A 24,593-nucleotide genomic window follows, 5' to 3' on the forward strand; every position below is an offset into this window, starting at 1 on the left:
AGGGTGATAGATGCTGACATCAAAGCCATTGACAAGATCCTACATTGTAGGATGGTCCAGAAGGTTAGATAAATTGGGTCGAGGGTGAGCTTGCCAGCTGAATGCAAAAGCCAGAAGTTTTCTTTTATATATTGGTGAGACCCAACGCAGACTGGGAGACCGCTTTGCTGAAATCTACGCTCTGTCCGCCAGAGAAAGCAGGATCTCCCAGTGGCCACATATTTTAATTCCATGTCCCATTCCCATTCTGACATGTCTATCCACGGCCTCCTCTACTGTAAAGATGAAGCCACACTCAGGCTGGAGGAACAACACCTTATATTCCGTCTGGGTAGCCTCCAACCTGATGGCATGAACATCGACTTCTCTAACTTCCGCTAAGGCCCCACCTCCCCCTCGTACCCCATCTGTTACTCATTTTTATGCACACATTCTTTCTCTCACTCTCCTTTTTCTCCCTCTGTCCCTCTGAATATACCCCTTGCCCATCCTCTGGGTCACCCCCCCCCTTTGTCTTTCTTCCCGGACCTCCTGTCCCATGATCCTCTCGTATCCCCTTTTGCCAATCACCTGTCCAGCTCTTGGCTCCATCCCTCCCCCTCCTGTCTTCTCCTATCATTTTGCATCTCCCCCTCCCCCTCCAGCTTTCAAATCCCTTACTCACTCTTCCTTCAGTTAGTCCTGACGAAGGGTCTCGGCCTGAAACGTCGACTGCACCTCTTCCTATAGATGCTGCCTGGCCTGCTGCGTTCACCAGCAACTTTGATGTATGTTGCTTGAATTTCCAGCATCTGTTGTTTCTGTTGTTTTAGTTCCTGTTGTTTTAGTTGGTGGTGGGTTCTTTTTGAGATTGGAGACCAGTGGCCAGAGGGTGCCACAGGGATCTGTGCTGGGTCCCTATTGTTTGTCATCTGTATTAACGATTTGGATGAAAATTTAGGTGGCATGCCCAATAAGTTTGCAATTAGAGAAGGTTTCAATGAGCCTGTTTCCTGAAATGATGACATGGATAAACAGAGTGTTGAAGAAGATACATGGCATGCTTGACTTCATTGAGCAGGGCATTGAGTACAGGAGTACGTTGGGCATGCTGTATTACAACCCAGAAAAGTTGGTGAGACTCCGCTTGGAGTATTGTGTGCAGTTCTGATTCTGACACTGCAGGAAAGGTGTGATGTTGGAGGCAGTTTCGAAAAGATTCACAAGGACATTGCCAGGACTGGAGTTTCAAGTGTTAAGTAGTTGGATCGGCTGAGATTGTTTCCTCTGGAGAGAAATAGGTTAAGGGATAACCTGACAGAAGTTCACAAAATCATGTAGATAATCTCAGTCCAATTTTCCAGGGTAGGATAGTCTAAAACTAGAAGGCCTAGGTTTAAGGTGGAGGGGTAGAATTCAAAAAAAGGTAAGAGGGACAAGGTATTCACACAGAGGGTGGTGGGTATATGGAACAAGCTGCCAGAGGTGGTAGAGGCAGGTACATTGGCAACTTTTAACAAAGGGACATTTGGGCAAGGATATTGACAGGAAAGGTTTAGAGCAGCATTTCCCAGCCCGGGGTCTGCGGACCCCTCGGTGAATGATAAGCCTCCGTGGCATTAAAAAAAAGGTTGAGAACACCTGGTTTAGAGAGAGAGAGAGAGTGAGCAACAGACAATCTGCTGGAAGAGCTTAAGAAGTAGAGCAGCATCGTTGGGAGAAAAGGAATTTTTACCGTTCCAGGTTGAAACCCTGCGTGGTCAGCGTGGATGAGTTTGGCCAATGAGCCTGTTTCCATGCAGTATAACTCTCTGACAGGCGCTCCCAGTTCTATTTTTGCCATGGTGCCTTACAATCAACTGAGGGGTCTGTGGGCTCTGGATTGAGAACCACTGTTCGATGATTTTATGATATCCTGCATTAGAGAATATAATAAAGACAGGGGTCTAAAGATTACTCCACCCGTTTCTCATGGTGTTAAAACGGCAGTAAGTGGCACCCTAATACTCTTTAGAAAAGTCACTTAAAGAGTTGGAATCGGCGAGCAACACCTCATGTTCTACCTGAGTCGTCATCAACCTGATGGTACGAACACTGATTCTCAAGATTCTGGTAACTACTCCCCTTTTTCCCCCATCTCTTTTCTTTGTTTCTGTTTTCTCCCCATTTTGGAGGCCCTTTCAACCTTTTTGGCTCCCCTGCCCTCGTGACCTCCTCTCTGTCTCCCTACCTCCTTCCCATCATTCCACTGTCCTCTCCTATCGGACTCCAGCCCTTTGCCTCTTCCACCCACCACCTGGCAGCTTCTCACATCATCTCCCCCCCACCCACCTTGCCCCTCACCTGGACTCACTTATCCCCTGCCAGTTTATACTCCCTCTACCTTGTATTTCCAGCGAATGTCCCATTTTCAGTCTCCCCCGCTGCCAACACGTCAACTGTTTATCCTCTCCATTGATCTGCTGAATTCTTCCGGCATTTTGTGAGTGTTGCTAGCAGAACGATGTTAACAGCTTGTTCTCTTATCAAGGGAAGTGGTCAAATTTAGTGCAATACTCCCCGGCAATGTGTTGCAGATTTGCTCGTTCAACTGTGTGTCATCTGGCTGGCTGTGCTCTGCAGCCAGTTGTCAAAGAGACGTGACATTTCAAAACCTTTCAGAAGGAGGTAGACACGAGGAATTCTGCAGATGCTGGAAATTCAAGCAACACACATCAAAGTTGCTGGTGAACGCAGCAGGCCAGGCAGCATCTCTAGGAAGAGGTACAGTTGACGTTTCAGGCCGAGACCCTTCGTCAGGACTGGGAGGGAGATATTGTAACTAAATGAGAGGATGGAAGCTGGACAGGAAATAATCCCAAAGAGGTCAGAGGATGCTGGACAGGTTAGTGAGGAATCTTGTTCATCATACAAGAGGACCTCCCAGGATACAGCCTGGTCCTCCTACAAGTAGGGTGCAAGGAAAATCTCTGCAAGACCATTGGGGATTGGTGGGGGGGCAGGTGGCGGGGAGTTTTAGGGGAAGATTGCGGTGCCCTTGCCAGCTGTTGTTGGGTGAAGGAAAAGTACATGAGGTCTTCTGTCATTGAGTGTAGAGTTTTGTGAGATGCTGCAGAAATCAGCAGTAGCAATGAGTGATGATTCTGGAACTGCAAACCTGAGAGTGACTGTGACCCATACTTGCATGGAGCTTAGAAGAATAGGGAGCCATGGGTAACACTAGGTAATTTCTAAAGTACGTACATGTTCGGCACAGCATTGTGGACTGAAGGGCCTGTATTGTGCTGTTTGTTTTCTATGTTCATATGCATAGGCGAAGTAGTCTCTGTTGTAACATACATAAAATGGGAGAGGAACTCAGCAGGCCCGATGTAGAGGAGTAGGCAGTCGACGTTTCGGGCCAAGACCCTTCATTGGGACATGTTGCTCTGGATTTTCAACATCTGCAGAATCTCTTGTGTGTATAGTCTCTGTTGTATTTGAGGTCTCAGATCACAGAGAGCGGGCCTGTGCTTTACAAGAAAAGATTGACAAGAGCATTTCTGCAGATGGTGAATATTAACAGCAAATTCAGGCTGGGGAACATGGAGTGCTCACCTCGGAATGTAAACAGTTGAAGAATCGAGCAAGCTCTCAATGGGAGTGAACCGAGGAAATCTGCTTCCATTCAAGAATCGAGGGCACAGATTTAACATTTTGGCCAAGAGGTACAAGAAGGACTTGAGGGAAAAGTTATTTTGATGAGCAAGGTTGGTGTAATATAAAATTCACTGACTGGGGTGATGGACGCGATCAGGAATTGGGAGGAAACAACTTCCAGAGTTACAGGGAAAAGGGGCAAAATAGCACTGCAACGCACACAAAATGCTGCGTTCACCAGTCCAGGCAGCATCTTTAGGAAGAGGTACAGTCGACGTTTCGGGCCGAGACCCTTCGTCAGGAGTAACTGAAAGAAGGGATAGTAAGAGATTTGAAAGGGGGAGGGGGAGATCCAAAATGATAGGAGAAGACAGGAGGGGGAGGGATGGAGCCAAGAGCTGGACAGTTGATTGGCAAAAGGGATACAAGGCTGGAGAAGGGAGAGGATCAGGGGACGGGAGGCCTAGGGAGAAAGAAAGAGGGAAGGGAGCATCAGAGGAAGATATAGTGAGAGGGACAGAGGGAGAAAAAAGAGAAAGAAAGGGGGGGAAATAAATAAATAAGGGATGGGGTAAGAAGGGGAGGAGGGGCACTATCGGAAGTTTGAGAAGTCAATGTTCATGCCATCAGGTTGGAGGCTACCCAGATGGAACATAAGGTGTTGTTCCTCAGTCTGAATGTGGCTTCATCTTTACAGTAGAGGAGGCTGTGGATAGACATATCAGAATGAGAATGGGACGTGGAATTAAAATGTGTGGCCACTGGGAGATCCTGCTTTCTCTGGCGGACAGAGCATAGGTGTTCAGCAAAGCGGTCTCCCAGTCTGCGTCGGGTCTCGCCAATATATAGAAGGCCGCATTGGGAGCACCAGATGCAGTATGGAGGAGGAGGAGGAGAAGAAGATGGCGGCACAACGCAGCTTGCGCATTCACTCCGGTGAATGATATCTGTAATCTGCTGTCAAGTAGGGTGCCGTGCACAATCCTGATCTGATGGAGGCAGACGTTAGAGAACGGAGGAACATCTGAACAAACTTCTGAGATGCCTTTTTTGCTGCCGCTGTTACAGTGTGATCCGGAATCTCCAGAGGGGAAGGCCCCAAGTCCTTGGCTTCGCTTGTTGTTCGGCGGCCGGGACAGGATTGAAGCGCTCGGCAGAGAAGGTGCTTGGTGCTCAGTGTCGGAGGGCTGGTCGGAGGCTCGAAGTTTTCAGACAGACTCAGAGTCGGCTGGGGTCGGGTGCTTCCAATGCATCGACAATTGTTGGTGCCTAGAGGTTTATGGCAGGGAGAGTTTCTCCCTTCTGCCACCTGCTATCAGGAACTATCAGGAGGCAATCGGAACTTTGAGATTTTTTTTTTGCCGTTCCCATGGTCTGCTCTTTATCAAATTATGATATTGCTTTGCACTGTTGTAACTATATGTTATAATTATGTGGTCTTGTCAGTGTTAGTCTTTGGTTTGTCCTGTTTTTTTTTGTGATAACACTCTGGAGAAACATTGTATCATTTCTTAATGCATGCATGCATTTCTAAATGACAATAAATGAGGACTGAGTGTCCTCATAATCTAATCTAATCTAATATCACACCAGCCAACTCACAGGTGAAGTGTTGCCTCACCTGGAAGGACTGTCTGGGGCCCTGAATGGTGGTAAGGGAGGAAGTGTAAGGGCATGTGTAGCACTTGTTCCACTTACAAGGATAAGTGCCAGGAGGGAGATCAGTGGGGAGGGACGGGGCGGGCGAATGGACAAGGGAGTCGCGTAGGGAGCGATCCCTGCGGAAAGCGGGTGGGGGGGAGGGAAAGATGTGCTTAGTGGTGGGATCCCATTGGAGGTGGCGGAAGTTGCAGAGAATTATATGTCGGACCCGGAGGCTGGTGGGGTGGTAGGTGAGGACAAGGGGAACTTTATCCTAGTGGGGTGGTGGGGGGATGGAGTGAGAGCAGATGTGCGTGAAATGGGGGAGATGCATTTGAGAGCAGAGTTGATGGTGGAAGAAGGGAAGCCCCTTTCTTTAAAAATGGAAGACATCTCCTTCGTCCTGAAATGAAAAGCCTCATCCTGAGAGCAGGATGGATATAGGACTGGGTGGATTTTCGTAATAGAACATAATTTGTGTTTATAATTCTCTATCTTACAGAGTGGAGCCTGAATGATAGTCTGAATGAATTTATTTGTATATATTTACCATAAATTGCATTTATATTCCATTCCACAATACAATAATGATCTGCATTAAGTGTTGTGCTTCCATTCCACACAGCCCAGAAATAACTGATGACACCAGCTGCATCAGCAATGTGATGGTTACCAGCAAAGGACATATCCTCAGTATACGACAGTTTGGTCTGAGGGACAATTTAATCAAATCTGAGCTACTGAAGCAGGAAGAAAAGTACACATACATTCAAGATTTCAGGTTAGTTTAAATCCACAGTTTGTATTATTGTGTTGGTTCTTCCTGAACAGACTCCGCTTACCGTGTATAAGCAATTCATTGGGGCAACTCTTCTAGTGATCAGTGAGCAGCCCAAGTTTGATAGACATTGAATTATAAACTGATGACAACATAGAAGGGAACCATTTAACCCACTGAATCTCCACCAGTTCTGTATGAGCAATCAAGCGCACCCTTCCCCACAGCTCTGGAGATTCTCTTAAATACTTTGCAGCTACTTTTGGAGCACGACAGTTAAATTTGCCCAGCTTCTGCTGCATTCAAACCCCAAAGCACTGATTGTGCAAGATTATTTGTCGTATCATTTTCGGTTCTGTAACCTGCCTATTCCCCGTCCCTTTCATTTTGGGATCTTGTAAAAATCTCGTATCTGTACTTGCTGTAATTTACATACATAACTAAGGTCCATCATGCTGGAATCAAGTTGCTGAGTATTCATTTTATGCTGCTTCACAATCTTTTGAGCAAAATGTAACATTTCAAGTGCCTCATCAAATTTCATCACTCACTCACAAGAGGAAATCTGCAGATGCTGGAAATCCGAGCAACACACAAAATGCTGGAGGAACTCAGCGGGCCAGGAAGCATGGAAAAAGTACTGTCGATGTTTTGGGCCGAGACCATTCAGCAGGACGGGAGGGAAAAAAAGGCTGAGGAGTAGATCTAAAAGGTGGGGGTGGGGGGAGGGCAGAGAGAGAAGGACATGGTGAGAGGTGAAACCGGGAGGGGGAGGGGGTGAAGTAAAGAGCTGGGAAGTTGATTGGTGAAAGAGATACAGGGCTGGAGAAGGGGAAGTCTGATAGAAGAGGATGGACGGCGATAGAAGAGGATGGACGGCTATAGAAGAATGAAAAAGGGGGAGGAGAACCTGAGGGAGGGATTGGTGGGCAGTAAGGTGAAAAAGGGAAAAATGGATAGGGAATGGTGAAGGAGGTTCGCGGGGGGGGTGGGGGGTGGCATTACCAGAAGTTCGAGAAATTGATGTTCATGCCATCAGGTTGGAGGCTACCCAGACGGAATACAAGATGTTGTGGCCTCATCACGACAGTGGAGGATGCCATGGGTAGAGATATTGGAATGGGAAATGGAATTAAAATGGGTGGCCACTGGGAGATCCTGCTTTTTCTGGCAAACGGAGCATAGGTGCTTGGCGAAGCGGTCTCCCAGTCTAAGGTGCTCCTGGCATGGCCTCCTGTGTATCAGTGAGACCCAGTGTTGGATTGGGAGACTGCTTCACTGAGCACCTACACGGCATCCATCGTTAGCGACCCACATCACTCAGGACAGGCCCTCTTCTCATTGTTACCATCAAAGAGGAGGACCAGGAGCCTGAAGATACATACTCAACGTTTTAGGAACAGCTTCTTCTCTTCTGCCAGCAGATTTCTGAAAGGATAATGAACCATGAACACTACCTCAGTATTTTTGTTTCCTCTCTTTTTGAACTACTTGGTTAAATTAATTTTTGTGAATATTCAGCATGACATCTGAAACATTGACAATCTTCTATAGATGTGTGGTGGAGAATATATTTTGCTGCACTACAGTCTGGTATGGAAACACCAATGCCCTTGAATGGAAATTCTTACAAAAAGTAGTGGACCTTTTCCGAATCCTTTTTATTAACCTAAGATATATGGACGGAGGAGCGAAGTTAACGACATTAATGATTGTATTCGATGCAATATAGTAGCCCAGCTTTGTTTAGTTTTGTTTAGTTCAGTTTTTGGTTCAATTTAGTTTAGTTTTTTTTTATTTTGGGTTTTTTTTCCTTGATATTTTTTCATTTTTCTTTTTATCATGTTTAATTATATTAAGAGTTTGGGAGGCCTAATATTCTTGTATTATCTGTAGTTTTGACTTGCATATGTCAATTACCAATAATGTAATCCCAATCTCTTTGTATTAGTATTGTTGCTAATGTTTATGAATTTGAAAATTAATAAAAAGATTAAAAAAGAAAGAAAGAAAAAGTAGTGGATACAGCCCAGTCCATCACAGATAAAATGTCCCCCACCATTGAGCACATCTACATGAAGGTTATCAAGGAAAGCAGCATCCATTATGAGGGAGCACCCCCACCACCCAAGTCATGCTTTCTTCTCACCGCTGCCATTAGGTAGAAGGTACAGGAGCCTCAGGTCGCACACCACCAGGTTTAGGAACAGTCATTACCCCTCAGACATCAGGCTCTTGAACCAAAGTGGATAATTTCACTCAACTTCACTTTCCCAATTATTGAAATAGTCCCACAACCTATAGACTCACTTTTAAAGGCTCTTCATCTCTTGTTCTCGATATTAGTTGCTTATTTATGTATTTATTATTTGAAATGTGAAGCTGCACGATGTTGTCTATAAACAAGGAACGGCCCATCTCAACGCATTTCAAATTATAGTCGGCGACTTTAACCTCACCTGTTTGAAGAAAACCGCGCCCAATTATCACCAGCACGTAACCTGTTGCACCAGAGGTCCCAACATACTACACCACTGCTACACAACGATAAGGAATTTGGCCGTACTCCTGCTACCCACATACAGACAGACAGACAGCCTAAAGATCAAGGCTCCGGAGATGAGGACAACCAAAAGGTGGTCACAGGAAGCAGAGTAACGGCTGCAGGAGTGCCTTGAATCAGTGGACTGGGCTGTGTTCATGAACATATCTGAGGACCTGAATGACTGCACCAGGGTCGATTACAGACTTTATTAGAACAGCTGTGGGTTAGCATGTCCCCACAAAATCGTTCAGTTTTTTCCCAATCAGAAGCGCCGGATGAACAATGAAATCTAGAACCTGCTAAGAACCAGATTGGAGGCATTCAAGTCTGGAGATCAAGAATGCTACAAGAGGTGCAGATATAATCTCCAGAAAGCCATCTCACGGAGGAAGTAGTGATTCTGGAATAGACTGAAATCAATGAGTGACACTTGACAGCTGTGGCAGGGTTTGAATGTCATAACATCCAGCAAAGCTAAATCTTGTGACATAGGGGACAGTAGAGCTTTGCTTCTGAATGAACTCAATGCTTTCTATATTGCATTTCTGGACCTCTGTGTTGCTAACTGCCGACAGGACATCAACCATCTCGACTTCACCGCACCTTGTTCCCATTCCAACCTCACTCCTTCCAAACGCTGTGCTCTCCACTCCCTCTGCACTAACCCTAACCTTACTATAAAACTTGCTGATAAGGGGGGTGCTGTTGTAGTCTGGTGCACTGACCTCTACTTTGCCGAGGCACAGCGACAACTCATGGATACCTCCTCTTATTTACCCTTCGATCATGACCCCACTAAGGAGCACCAGGCCATTGTCTCCCACACCATCACTGACTTTATCCGCTCAGGGGATCTCCCATCCACCGCTACCAATCTTATAGTTCCCACACCTCGCACTTCCCGTTTCTACCTCCTATTGGCAGACCTATTGTCTCAGCTTGCTCCTGCCCCACCGAACTCATTTCTGCATACCTCGACACGGTTTTATCCCCCCTTGTTCGATCCCTTCCTACCTATGTTCGTGACACTTGTCACGCTCTCAAACTTTTCGATGATTTTAAGTTCCCTGGCTCCCACTGCTTTATTTTCACCGTGGATGTCCAGTCCCTATATACTTCCATCCCCCATCAGGAATGGTCATCTCTCATCAAAGCTCTCCGCTTCTTTTTGGATTCCAGACCTAACCAGTTCCCCTCTACCACCACTTGGCTCCGTCTAGCGGAATTAGTCCTTACTCTTAATAATTTCTCCTTTGGCTCCTCCCACTTCCTCCACACCGGTATGGGTCCCAGCTATGCCTGCCTTTTGACTTTGTGGCGTAATCTATGTTCCAAACCTATTCTGGTATCCGTCCCCCACGTTTCCTTCGCTACATCGACGACTGAATTGGCACTGCTTCCTGCACGCACGCCGAGCTCGTTGACTTCATTAACTTTGCATCCAACTTTCACCCTGCCCTCAACTTTACCTGATTCATTTCTGACACATCCCTCCCCTGTCTAGATCTTTGTGTCTCTGGAGACAGCTTATCTACTGATGTCTACTATAAGCCTACTGACTCTCACAGCTATCTGGACTATTCCTCTTCTCACCCTGTCTCTTGCAAAAATGCCATCCCCTTCTCACAATTCCTCCATCTCCGCCGCATCTGCTCTCAGGATGAGGCTTTTCATTCCAGGACGAGGGAGATGTCCTCCTTTTTTAAAGAAAGGGGCTTCCCTTCCTCCACCATCAACTCTGCTCTCAAACGCATCTCCCCCATTTCACGTACATCTGCTCTCACTCCATCCTCCCGCCACCCCACTAAGAATAGGGTTCCCCTTGTCCTCACCTACCACCCCACCAGCCTCCGGGTCCAACATATTATTCTCCGTAACTTCCGCCACCTCCGACGGGATCCCACCACTAAGCACATCTTCCCCCCCCCTTCTCTCTGCTTTCCGCAGGGATCACTCCCTACGCGACTCCCTTGTCCATTCATCCCTCCTATCCCTCCCCACTGATCTCCCTCCTGGCACTTACCTTGTAAGCGGAACAAGTGCTACACATGCCCTTACACTTCCTCCCTTACCACCATTCAGGGCCCCAGACAGTCCTTCCAGGTGAGGCGACACTTCACCTGTGAGTCGACTGGGGTGATATACTGCGTCCGGTGCTCCCGATGCGGCCTCCTATATATTGGTGAGACCCGACGCAGACTGGGAGATCGTTTCGCTGAACACCTACGCTCTGTATGCCAGAGAAAGCAGGATCTCCCAGTGGCCACATATTTTAATTTACGTCCCATTCCCATTCTGTTATGTCTATCCACGGCCTCCTCTACTGTAAAGATGAAGCTACACTCAGATTGGAGGAGCAACACCTTATATTCCGTCTGGGTAGCCTCCAACCTGATGGCATGAACATTGACTTCTCAAACTTCCGCTAATGCCCCACCTCCCCCTTGTACCCCATCCATTATTTATTTATATACACACATTCTTTTTCTCTCTCTCCTTTTTCTCCCTCTGTCCCTCTCACTATACCCCTTGCCCATCCTCTGGGCTTCCTCCCTCTCCCTTTTCCTTCTCCCTAGGCCTCCTGTCCCATGATCCTCTCATATCCCTTTTGCCAATCACCTGTCCAGCTCTTGGCTCCATCCCTCCCCCTCCTGTCTTCTCCTATCATTTTGGATCTTCCCCTCCCCCTCCCACTTTCAAATCTCTTACTAGCTCTTCTTTCAGTTAGTCCTGACGAAGGGTCTCGGCCCGAAACATCGACTGTACCTCTCCCTAGAGATGCTGCCTGGCCTGCTGCGTTCACCAGCAACTTTGATGTGTGTTGCTTGAAATTCCAGCATCTGCAGATTTCCTCGTGTTTGTGTCGTCAATGCTTTCTATGCTCACTTTGACCACAGAACATGGAGGAACCATCGCGCACCCCCATGTCTCCTGATGGTCCTTTGGTCTCAGTATCTGAAGATGACGTGCGAGCTGCCTTCAAGAGAGTGAATCCAAGGAAAGCGTCTGGTCTGGACGAAGTACCTGGCCGAGTACTAAAGACCTGTGCCAACCAACTGGCTGGTGTATTCACAGATATCTTCAACCTCTCGCTCCAACAATGTGTGCTACGCACAAGCTCCAATCATACTGGTGCCCAAGAAGAACGAGATAACCTGCCTCAGTAACTGTCGCCTGGAGGCACTCACATCCACAGTGGTGAAGTGTTTTGAGAGGCTGGTGTTGAAGCAGATCAGCTCCTGTCTGAGTGGCGACTTGGATCCACTCCAATTCAACTACCGAAGCAACTGGTCTACAGAGGATGCTATCTCGTTGGCTCTTCACACGACCCTGGAACATCTGGACAACAAAGATGCATACATCAGGATGCTCTTTACCAATTACAGCTCAGCATTTAACACCATCTTGTTACTTTATGCTCGTTACTTACTGCTATTTATTTATATCTGCATTTGCACAGTTTGTTTACGGTTCCTGATGTTTGCAGTTTACAATTACTGTTCTATAGATTTTCTAAATATACCCATAGAAGAAGAATCTCAGGGTTGTGCGTAATGATATGTATGTACTCATAATAAATTTTGCTTTGAACTTTATTTCTTTCTTTTTGTACTTGCTCAGTGTGTTGTCTTTCACACACTGGTTGAATGCACGAGTTGGTACAGCCTTTCATTGATCCTTTTATGGTTATTAATCTATTATAGATTTATTGAGTGTGCCCGCAAGATAATGAATTTCAGGGTTGTTTATGGTGACATATCTGTACTTTGATAATAAATTTACTTTGTACTTTGAAGGCATTGCAATTTATAGTTTTTATTATGTATTGTAATGTACTACTCCCACCAAACAACAGCTTTCACGACTTATGCAGGGGACGTTAAACCTGATTCTGATTGAGTTTGTCTTTAATGAATCTGTGTTGGTTTCTTCTGCTGAATCCAACTGTGGCCAAGTATCTGATTACTTTTCCATAGTCCACACCAATTACCAGTAGCAGATTAAAAGAGATTTTTATTTTTTTTATTGGGGACAGTAGGATTTGGGGGGATAAATGGGCAAGTAATGAATGACATCAATGCAGGATTAGTTTAGATATGTACTTAATGGTTGATGCATACTTGGTGGGTCAAAGGGTCAGTTTCTTTACTGAATGGCTGATTCTATTTTGAGACAACTTTACTGAATGACAGATCCTATTTTGAGATAATGTTATTTCCCAGAGTATTTTGGAAAGATGTAGTTGTGCAGAACCGATAGTGTGTTGGCTTGTCCTGTTCCTAGCAGAAGGCACAAATGGGCCTGTTGTCATTCTAATGGTATGGGTGCATTGGCATGGGTCAGTCATGTTTTAATAGCATGGTGGCCATCTCCCAGTGCAGGGGCAAGATGAGTCCACTGAATTTATGACCTCCTTGGGAAACTTACAGGTCACAGCCGAGGCCCTCTTGGGTGCATGGAAGCTGACTGTGAGATGGACAAACTGTCACCTACGCTCAATTGCTTACCCCTGATAAAAAAAAAGCTTCTGTGTTATAGAGATAACTTCTATAAGGCCATCAAAAGCGATTCCTCATTAGGAAAAATAAGATAACATACGTTACAACTTCCAGGGCTTTCTTAAGTCAGACACATGGTACAACTAATGCATTAGTTGCATACCTACATTCTCATAGTCTGTAAACAAAAGTCATTTGCCTGTGAGTTACCCGGCTATTACTCTGCTTGCATTAAATGGAAGATGATGGAAAAAGTATGTTCATACATTTATACTTTGCTGTTGTTCAGCTTTTGGCTTTCAAGCTTTTGTTTTTGTTTCGTTCAGAATTTTTGTAGGAACGTACAATGTGAACGGCAAGCCTCCAAAGCAGGATCTGAAGCCTTGGCTGAGCTGCGGTGATGAACCACCTGATATCTACTGTGTTGGGTAAATCTGCAGCCACACTAATTCACTCTGCTTTCAGTCTGAATTTCCAGTTCTGTGGCCTCCTTTAATGATTCTGAAATGCATCGATAAGCCCAGCATTACTGGAGCTTGGTTCCAGACCGCATCCCAAAATTGGTGACATATTGCAATTTCTAAAGGATGGAACAGAAGGAATTTTTGAACTCTTAACGTGTTAGAGTTCAAAAGGTTAAGTGAGCAGGGGCTTTCCTCTTTGGAGCGAAGGAGGATGAGTGGTGACTTGATAGAGGTGATAAGAGACAAAGATCAAGTGGATAGCAAGAGAGGTTTTTCCCCAGGATGGGAAAAGCTAATACGAGGGGCATAATTTTAAGATGACTGGAGGAAACTATGGGTGGGCGGAGGGGGGGGGGTAGTTGTCAGAGGTAAGTTTTTTTTTCCACACAGAGTGATGGTTGTGTGGAACATGCTGATGGGTGGTGGTGGAGGCAGACACAGCAGGGATATTTAAGAAACTTATAGATAAGCACATAGATTATAGAAAAGTGCAGGAGGAAAAGGTTAAATTGATCTTTGAGTAGGTTGAAAGGTCAGCCCACATCGTGGGCCGGAGAGCCTTTCCTGTGCTATGTTCTACATTGCAACTGAGGCGTTAAACAATTATTATGCACAAAATCTGGTTGAGTTGAACTTCATAACAGAAGCATTGTGGCTGAGAAATCTCAGTCATCCAAACAGGCATTCCAGTTGAGTGCTAAGTGTTTTTCTTGGCCGTGAGTCCCCCCACTGCAAACATCAGAGTGATCAAGGAGGGAGGGGCTCAGCCTTGGTTATTACTGAAGCTGCTTTATACTTCAACACAATAGGAAGTGTGCCTGCCATGATCAACTGTAGCTGGGATGAGCATGCCCGCTGTTCAGCATGGGCTGTGGTTGCCAAGGAGAATAAGTAACCAGGAGGGGCATGGTAGTTTTCATTTTAAAAAACGTAGAGCAAGAAAGGGTAGTCCTTAAAGAGGATCAGTGCTTGGGATGGGATAGTGAACAAGGAAAATTGGGTGGGGAAGAACAATATTGGAACCTCCTTTGCAGGTACTGCTACATTGGGGTTGGAGCAGGTTGGGTGATTGAGGAGGGGGAGTTAATGGACGGGTGCTGAAATTACTTATTAGCTCTCATGGTAATAGATGGAATTTTTGAACTCTTAACAAGTTAAAGAGTTCTACTCCTGTACCTAATAAAGTGGTCACTGAGCGTACTTTGTAGTTTATAGCCATGCTGAAAATCCTAAACTTGGCACTGAAGTTTACACCACGGACATTTACGTGGACTTAGATTCAGAACTAAATTGGTGCTTCCTATGATGTGTCGCTGTTAACCATGACTAAGTCATTTAAAGCATTTGGGAATAAACTCTGTGTTATTAATTTTCTATCCAAATCTATTTGGAGGAATGACGCTGACTTCTTACTGATGTGTTGATTAGCAACAGGGTAAGCAGAGCTTTTTGTTATTTCTTTTCACAAGTTTTCAAGAAATTGACCTGAGCAAGGAGGCATTTCTTTTTAATGATACTCCAAAGGAAGAGGAATGGTTCGTGGCTGTGACTGACAGTCTTCATCCGTCAGCCACATATGCAAAGGTACAGTTACCGTCTTATTTTTAATGCAGCTCATTTGGGATAGTACAATATAATTATTGCAGTAAAGTGGCAAAAAATAAAATTGTTTGGGCAAGTAGCCCTATCTTTGTGGCCTTGTGTGGATGAAAATTACTTTTCTGCCCTCTTTGTCAGGAACGATTTCTGGATCCAATCATGTTACTCTACAAATTCTTCCCTTCGCAGTTTTGAAGTTCACTGTTCAGTGTTTCCTGTGATTAATGATAAAACTGTGTGACTTAGCTCCAAGTTGGCCTTTGAACCTGCGTAACTCTCAGGCGATCTAAACTGGACAGGTTACCTGGAGTTTATTACATTTTGTGTTTTTCATTCTTAACGGCCCATTCTCCTCCTTTTCTGTGTGTAGTCATTCACCAGATTTATCCAAAAGCATGGTGTAATTTTCCAGGGATGCACACAATCCTCTCTCTAGCTCACCAGCCTTACTCTCCCACTTCCTCTGAGTTGGCAGTCTGATTATCCAGTTTCCAGTACTTCAGCCAAAGCTGTCTTATATCAGCTTGAAACTCTGCTTCCTATAACACTGATATCAAATGAATATTAAGATTTTTATTTGACCAATCTCTATGACTAGCTTCCACTACACCTGTAATGTTCAACACTCGTGGCCTTCTGCCATAACTCTCATCCATAAAACTTGTTACCTTTTAGAGGTGAAGTAATTTTAGCTAGTTTTTATCATTCCATCATCTTCAAACAGAAGGTCATCCAAGATGATGAACCTCCTTTTCCTAACTTGCTCTGAGTACTGTTCACCCATCATTTCTGTGCATGCTGACCTCCTATACACTGGGTAATGTTTGATAATTGCAAAATCTTTCTTTGAGCTCTCCTCTTTCTATCTGTTATGTCCTTGTTTACCCACAAACCATAGATTACTGTGCTCTTCCAAATCTGTTTTTTTTTAAATCATTGCCAGAGGTGTATGTACTTTGATAATGAAATTACTTTGAACTTTGAACCGAAATTCAACATCATCATCGAGCAAGCCTTTAGATTCTGGAGTTCCATTCATTATGATCTCTCTGCAAAACATCCTTCTTTTAAAAAAGCTTCTGGTTATCTGCCCCTATATTTCCTTTGGTGCTTTGTGTTTGATATTCTGCTAAGAAATACTTTGGAGTGTTTTACTATGTTAAAGGTTCTATCTAAATATAGATTAACCATTTGTCACTTTTGATTGAATTCATGTAATTTAAAAGAAATTGAATTAAAAAAACATCCAGGGCTGGACTTGAACTGGAAGTTTCTAAATTATGAGTTCAGTAAACAAATGCCGTGACGGGATGTGAATTAACTTGGGGAAAGTTAATTGGAGCAGAGCCTCACTTTGCACTCTGCCAGGCAAATCACCTCTTTCCATCAAAAACTCAGGGTTTGATAGATTTTTTTTTCTTTACTTAAAGTCCTTAACCTAAATTAGGATATATATTTTGCCTGTTACATACACCTGTTCAGGTGCATTCTCCAGTTACCTTATAGGGTAACCATAGCCTTCAGCCAGGAGCAGATGTCATCAGGTGGTTCCCAACCTTCACAGAGTGTTTCGACCCTTAACCACGACACTGTCCAGTTGGTGGGCCGGCAGTGGTGGCCAAATCACTGCCCGTCTGCTCCTGGCTTCCAGCTCCCTTTCTCACGCAATCCAACAAGAGGCTCGTTCTGCCTCTTCCCCCATCCTACGAGCTGCTTGTTTTTTGCTCCTTTCGTCCAGGCCCAGATCTGACAACAACTGCCATGCTGATTTGGCTGGGAAACCTCTGCAGCCGATCTCCACAGGGAGCAACCATGCCTGCCGTCCCTTGTCTTTACACTCCTGCACTAAGGGCTGGTACTTCAAGGCCTTTCTCTCTTGGGCCTCTTCCCAAACCTCCTCCCATGGCACAGTCAGCTCAACCAGAATTGTTTTCTTGTCTTCGGTTGACCACAGTACAATATCCAGGTGTAGGATTGTGTGCACCACATCCGGGAACTGCAACCTCCTTCCCACATCGACCCTCATCTCCCAGGAACTGGCCGTTAGCAGCAGATTGGGCTTTGGTTGTTTGGTTACGAAAGGCCTGGCTCCCTCTTTGATGAAGGTGATGGCCTTCCTCAAATCTGTGCCAGCCGTCCTCTTCTTGCATCTCTCCCTCTGTAGTGTGTCAGCAAGAGCCAGAAGCACCTTATCATGGCGCCACCTATACCGTCCTTGAGTTAGAGCTGTTTTACACCCGGACAGTATATGAGCCAATGTCCCCTTTTGACCACAGAGCTTATAGTTCGGGTCCTCTCTCATCCCCCATGTGTACAGATGAAGCGTGTCATACACAGATTGCAAGAGGAGGGAAATACGGAAGGGCTCCAGTCTCCATAATTCTGCCCATGAGATCTTGTGCTTGGGCAGATCCCATTTTGTCCAGGCACCCTGGAACCCTTGTTCCACTGCCTTTGACATCTGCTTCTCTTCCTCACTGATCCGTACTTCTGCCTGTACCATGTCTCGCCTGTTCGTTATGCTTGTGTTTCCCCACTGCTGGAAGTGAACTGAGCCGAGGCCTTGCCGCCCGACGCAGGGGTTGCCGATGATATCTCGCAGCTTCAGAGAACACACTGCCTGCTCCACAGCTGCGTTGGCTGCCCACTTGTGCCCAGATCTGGTTGTAACACCTGCTTGCTTCACCAAGATGTCATTGGAATCTCTCAAGCTTAATAAGGCTCTGCATTTTGCCACCTTGAATTCCTCCACAACAGATGACAGGGGAAGCTGCAGTTGCCCAGATCGAGTGTACAGGCCCACTGAAGAGAAGCTCGGGGAAACTCCCAACCCTCTCCGCAGGTGCTTGTTGGATTTCCTCTACGGCAGTCATGGGGAACTCATAAAGTGTGAAGAGCCAGAGAAACCTGGGCAGAATGCCGTATTGGTACAGCCAGGTCTTGAATTTACCGGGAATTCTGAATTTGTCGATCTTCTTCAGCCATTCGTCTGTCTGATTCACAGCATTGGTGACATTGGCCCCATCTGTCAGTGACACATTAAACCACTTCCCCAAGCATTTTATCAAGTTATTTCTGAGGTCAGCTACAGTAGATGATTTAATGTAACTATTTATATTAGTACAGATCCAATATAAAGTTCCTTATCATTATTTCCAACCTGGTGAGTCAGATAAATATTTGCAAAATACTTCTGCTGTTCCCCATCAATAAACTACATTTATGTCATTGGTATGTCCAAAGGTGAAGCATCTTTTATTTGATATTCACATTGAGTCATTGAACCCTACAGCACAGGAACAGGCCATTCGTCCCATCTAGTCCATACCAAGTCATTAGTCTGCCTAATCCCATCAACCTGTAGCCCTCCATTCCCCTCCCTTCCACGTATCTGTCCAAATTTCCCCTAAATGTTAGAATCAAACCCACATCCATCACTTGCACGGCACCTCGTTCCACACTCTCACCACTTGCTGCCTGAAGAAGTTCCCCCTAAACGTTCCACCTTTCACCCTTAACTCATGACCTCTGGCTGTAATCACACCCAACTGTGGAAAAAGACTGCTTGCAATTGCCCTATCTATACCCCTCATAATTTTATATACCTTTATCAAATTTCCCCTTAATCGTCAACATTTTAGAGAATAAAGTACTAACTTACTCAACCTTTCCCTATAACTCAGATCCTCCAGTCCTGGCAACATCCTTGTAAATTTTCTCTCAGCACTTTCAACCTTATTTACATTTTTCCTTTAGGGAGTGACCAAAACCGCACACGATACTTTAAATTAGGCCTTACCAACATCTTATACAATTTCAACATAACGTCCCAACTCTTGTACTTAATGTATTGATTGATGAAGACCAGTGTGCCCAGAGCTTTCTTTAGATTAGATTATGAGGACACGCCGTCCTCTTTTATTATCATTTAGCAATGCATGCATTAAAAAATGATACAATATTCCTCCGATGTGATATCGCAGAAACACAGGACAGACCAAGACTTTAAAAACTGACAAAAACCACGTAATTATAACAACAGTGCAAGCAATACCGTAACTTGATGAAGAACAGGCCGTTAGCACGGTAAAAAGTTCAAAGTCTCCCAAAAGTCCCACATCTCACGCAGACAGGAGAAGGAAGAAAGCTCTTTATGCTGCTACCTACCTGTGCTGTCACTTCCAAGGAATTATGGATCTGTATTCCCAGATCCCTCTGTTCTTCCGTACCCCTCAGTGCCTACCGCTCACTGTGTAAGACCTGCCCTGGTAGACCTCCTAAAGCGCAGCACCTGTCACAGTTGTCTGCTTTAAATTCTATCTGCCATTTTTCAGCCCATTTTCCCAGCTGGTCCAGATCATACCGTGAGCTCTGATAGTCTTCCTCGCAGTCCACTGCACCCCCAATCTTGGTGTCGTCTGCAAATTTGCTGATCTAGTTAACCACATTGTCTTCCAGATCACTGATATAGATGACAAGCAACAGCAGACTCAGCACCCATCCCTGCAGCACTCCACTAGATACAGGCCTCCAGTCAGAGAGGCAACTGTCTACTACCACTCTGTGGCTTCTCCCACAAAGCCAATGTCTAATCCAATTTACTACCTCATCTTGAATGCCGAGTGACTGAATTTTCCTGACCTACCTCCCGTGTGGGTCCTTTGTCAGAGACTTTGCTAAAGTCCATGTAGACAACACCCACCGTCTTGCCTTCAAAGGTTCAAGGGTTCAATTTAATGTCAGAGAAATGTATACAATATACATCCTGAAATGCTTTTACTTCACAAAACCTTGCCTTTGTCAATTTTCCTAGTAACTTCCTCGGGAACAACTCTCTAAGATTAGTTAGGCACGACCTATCATGCACAAGGCCATGCTGACTATTCCTAATCAGTCCCTGTCTATCCAAGTATTTATAAGTCTGGACCCTTAGAATACCTTCCAATAAATTTCCCACTACTGATGTTAGACTCATAGGCCTATAATTTTCTGGTTTATTTTTAGAGCCTTTCTTAAACAGCAGAACAGCATTAGCTACCCTTCAATCCTCTCGCATCTCATCCATGGCTAAGAATGTTTTAAATATCTCTGCTGGGATCCCTGCAATTTCTGCACTTGCATCCTACAGGGTCTGATGGAACACCTTATCGTGCCCTGGGGCTCTATCCACCCAATTTTGCCTCAAGACACAAAGACCTCCTCTGTAATCAGTACAGGGTTGATGACCTTGCTGCTGCTTAGCCTTGTGTCTATAAACTCGTGTCCATCTCCTGAGTAAATACAGATGCCAAATACCCATTTACTATCTGCCCCCTCTCTTTTGACTGCGCAGAAGATCTTCCTGCAGACCAGTTTTATCCCTTGCTCTCCTTTTGCTCTGAGTATATCTGTAGGATTCCTCAGGATTCTTCTTCACCTTGTCTGCTAGATCAACCTCATGCCTACCTGAGGAGTGTCCTCTTGCATTTCTTATGCTCCTCAAGTACCTCGTTTGTTCCTACCTGCCTGTACACCTTTTTTTTTCACTGGGCCTCACTATCTGTGGAAAATTAAGGCTCCCTAAACCTGTTATCCTTGCCTCTTATTCTGACAGGGACATACAAACTCTGTCATCTCAAAATTTCACTCTTGAAGGCATCCCACATACCAAGTATGTGTTTGCCAGAAACCAGTCTATCCAACTCTACACTTGCCAGATCCTTTCTGATACCATCAGAATTGGCCTTTCTCCAATTTAGAACCTCAACCCGAGGACCAGACCTATCCTCCTCCGTAGCTAACTTGAAACTAATGGCATTGTGATCATTAGGTACAAACTTGTGTCCCTTGCCCTGTCTCATTTCCTAATAAGACTCTCTGGTTGCACTCTGTAGTTGGAACTTCTACGTACAGATTAAGGAAACTTTCCTGAATACGTTTGACAAACTCTTTCCCATCCAGCCCCTTTGTAATATGGGAGTCTTGGTCAATATGTGGAATCATAGTCATAGTCATACTTTATTGATCCCGAGGCAAGTTGGTTTTCGTTACAGTTGCACCATAAATAATTAAGTAGTAATATATAAATTATGCCAGGAAATAAGTCCAGGACCAGCCTATTGGCTCAGGGTGTCTGACCCTCCAAGGGAGGAGTTGTAAAGTTTGATGGCCACAGGCAGGAATGACTTCCTATGACGCTCTGTGTTGCATCTCGGTGGAGTGAGTCTCTGACTGAATGTACTCCTGTGCCCACCCAGTACATTATGTAGTGGATGGAGACATTGTCCAAGATGGCAATGTTAAAATCACCAACTATCTCAGCTTTATTTTTCTTACACCAGTCTGCGATCTCTCTGCAAATTTGCTCCTCTAATTCCCATGGGCTGATGGGTGATCTATAATATGATCCCATTAACATGGTCATACCTTACTTATTCCTCAGTTCCACCCATAAAGCCTCACTAGACCAGCTCTACAGTCTGTCCTGTCTGAGCACTGCCGTAACATTTTCCCTGACGAGTAATGTCACCCCACCCCTTTTCTCCCACTGTATCACATCTGACACAAAGGAAACCCATAACATTAATTCAGCCCTGCCCCTCCTGCAAACCAAGTCTTGCTAATGGCAACAATGTCATAATTCCAGATGTGCTGAGCTCATCTGCCTTGCCTACAATACTCCTGGTATTAAAATACACGCAGCTTAGAAAATAAGTCCCACCGTGCTCAAACTTTTAATTCCTCGTATGTAGGCTTAAGAACATGTTTCTCCACTGTCAACTGGCACTCTGGTCCCCATCCCCCTTGCAACACTAGTTTAAGCTCCTCTGTGCTTACGTCTTGTATTTCAGATCAAGCTCGTGCGCCTGGTTGGAATGATGCTCATATTATACGTGAGGAAAGAACATGCTGCATTTGTTTCAGAAGTGGAAGTTGAAACAGTGGGAACTGGCATAATGGGAAGAATGGTAAGGTAGATTGTTGGGAGGGGGAAAATTAAGGAATGCTATTTATTTGCTGCATTTATCAAATGTACCATTTATGGAGAGACTGTTGCAGTACTGTTTAAAAATAGCAGCTAGTTCTCTATGCAAAACATTAAAGTTGTAAACCAGTCTTATCTCAAGATATCTCATCAATGCTGCACAGACCTTGGTCAGACACAAAGTGGAGCTCTGGACACTGGTTTAGATTCCAGATTCCTCATGGAAAAGGTATAATGAAGATCTTTAGGAACAATACAAGGGTTTAAGGATGCACTTTATAAGGAAAGGTTATGTGCTGTTTGAGAGGGAGAATAATACATCTAAACCTAGCAGTTTAAACGTAAATCAGGACAACTTTGAAGACACAGAAACAGAACTCGCTGAAATGAAATGGCAGATTAGATTGAGGTTTCCCTCAGTTGAGATGCAGAGGCAAGCATTTAAGGGGATTTTTCAGATGCACAAGATTGATGCGCTCTATTGTGAAAGGAAGATTCCAAGGGGAAGATCTCCAATTTGCAGTGACAAAGTTAAAGTTAGTATCAGACTTACACAGAAGCGCACAAAAATGGGTGGCAGGTTGGAAAATTGGAGAAATGTTTATAAATATCAGAGTAAACAAAATGAGCATTGGTCCTATGGAGAGAGTGTCTTAGAAATTCATAATGAAAAATGAGATGGTGAAAAAAAATTAAACAGTAATATTTTTATTATAGATGCAAGTAATATCCTGGATTTAGTGTAAATCAGAATTGGAAGGGAAAAGGGGAACTCTAGGAAAATTGCAATCACTAGGCAGCATGTTGAGTAAATTGTTGGAACTGTTGTCTGACAAACCACCTGTGAGCATCATGAACTTCATCTTGGAGTTTAAAATGAAAGGATGATAAAATAGTTGATGCATCAATTTTAATTTTCTCAAATTCCCAAGAGTCAGGAAAGTTTCTGTCAGATTGGAAAATATCAGGAGTAACTTTTGTTTAAAAAAAGAGATAAAAGCAGGAATTTGCAGGCAAATTAACTTCAATATCTGTCATATGGAATAAGTAAAAATCAATTGTTAAAGTTGTTACAGCGGGGCACTAAGAAATTCTGGGTAATCAAATACAGTCAGCGTGGTTTTGTGATAAAGAAATCATGCTTGGCCATTTTATGGAGTTCTTTGACAAAATACTGTGTACTGCAAATGTAGATTTATATTTATACTGCAGATATAATATTGAGATTTGTTAATAGAAATAATATAGCTCATGACCATGATGTTTCCTTGGTGATTCTAAGTTAAATTCTCTTCAATAAATAAATCTAGCTTGTGTATATTTATCTGCTTATTTATTGATTGATTGAGATACAGCATGGAATATGCTCTTCCAGCCCTTCGAGCTGTGTGGCCCAGCAATCCCCGATTTAACCCTTGCCTAATCAGAGGATCAATTACAGTAATTATTTAACCTACCAAGGTAGAACGTCTTCAGACTCTGGGAGGAAACTAGAGCACCCGGAGGAAACCCACGCGGTCATGGGGAGAACGTACAAACTCCTTACAGGCAGCAGCGGGAATTGAACCCAGGTCACTGGTACTGTAAAGCGTTGTGCTAACCACTACGCCACCGTGCTGCCCTAATTTGTAGCTCTAGTATACCATCTAAGTGTGGGCACGTGGCCAAGTGATTAAGGCTTTGGACTAGCTACCTGAAGGTTGTGAGTTCGAGCCCCAGCTGAGGGAACGTGTTGTGTCCTTGAGTAAGGCACTTAACCACACATTGCTCTGCGACGACACTGGTGCCAAGCTGTATGGGTCTTAATGCCCTTCCCTTGGACAACATTGGTGGCGTGGAGAGGGGAGACTTGCAGCATGGGCAACTGCTGGTCTTCCATACAACTTTGCCCAGGCCTGCGCCCTGGAGAGTGAAGACTTCCCAGGCGCAGATCCATGGTCTCGTAAGACTAACGGATACCATCTAAATAGTGCAGTCTTTGAGGAGGTCAGACTGCTTGGCATTTTGCCATAAGCTGGCAGGTGCCAGTGAGAAATGGCAGGTGCCAGCGAGCTCTGCAGTGCACGTGCTAGTGGAATTTATCTCTGCCTGGCATAAGGTTCTCATCATCCATCTGAACAGTAACTAATAATCCTGCCATCAGTGTGATAATTTGTTTGTTCACAATAGAAGCCCAAGATCATTAAGATTCACACATTTATTTTTAGAGCTCTGGTTTGATGTTTTTTTTTCGGTGTGAATCTAAAATACACTCCTTCCTCTGAATTTGGATCGCAGTGAGTCGTGTGATTCTAATGGCTGCCGCACTGGATTTTAACGCATTTTGTTTTATTAGTCCGTGCACCTCGCTCTCTCAACAGCCATCGCTTCAGTCCCCCCTTGCAATATTCATTAACGCAGACCTTATACCTGAGCTCATCTATTAGCTGACAGCACCTGGCTTCGGTTACCGACCCAAAGACCAATTAGTTACAACTGGCTCGTG

General features: G+C 44.7%; 1 protein-coding gene across 6 annotated transcripts in view; it reads left to right on the plus strand.

Annotated features, from left to right (window-relative positions):
* The window catches only part of inpp5b (inositol polyphosphate-5-phosphatase B), a 194,646-nt gene that overhangs the window by 121,017 nt on the left and 49,036 nt on the right, over nucleotides 1-24,593 (plus strand). For all 6 annotated transcript variants that reach the window (XM_063033907.1, XM_063033909.1, XM_063033908.1 and 3 more), the window contains 4 exons: nucleotides 5,885-6,040; nucleotides 13,408-13,509; nucleotides 15,015-15,129; nucleotides 21,975-22,091. In XM_063033907.1, the coding sequence (XP_062889977.1) occupies nucleotides 5,885-6,040; nucleotides 13,408-13,509; nucleotides 15,015-15,129; nucleotides 21,975-22,091 (490 nt within the window). The remainder of the gene's footprint in view (nucleotides 1-5,884; nucleotides 6,041-13,407; nucleotides 13,510-15,014; nucleotides 15,130-21,974; nucleotides 22,092-24,593) is intronic.

Source organism: Mobula hypostoma, chromosome 26 (genome assembly GCF_963921235.1).
Source record: "Mobula hypostoma chromosome 26, sMobHyp1.1, whole genome shotgun sequence".
NCBI classification, from domain to species: Eukaryota; Metazoa; Chordata; class Chondrichthyes; order Myliobatiformes; family Myliobatidae; genus Mobula; species Mobula hypostoma.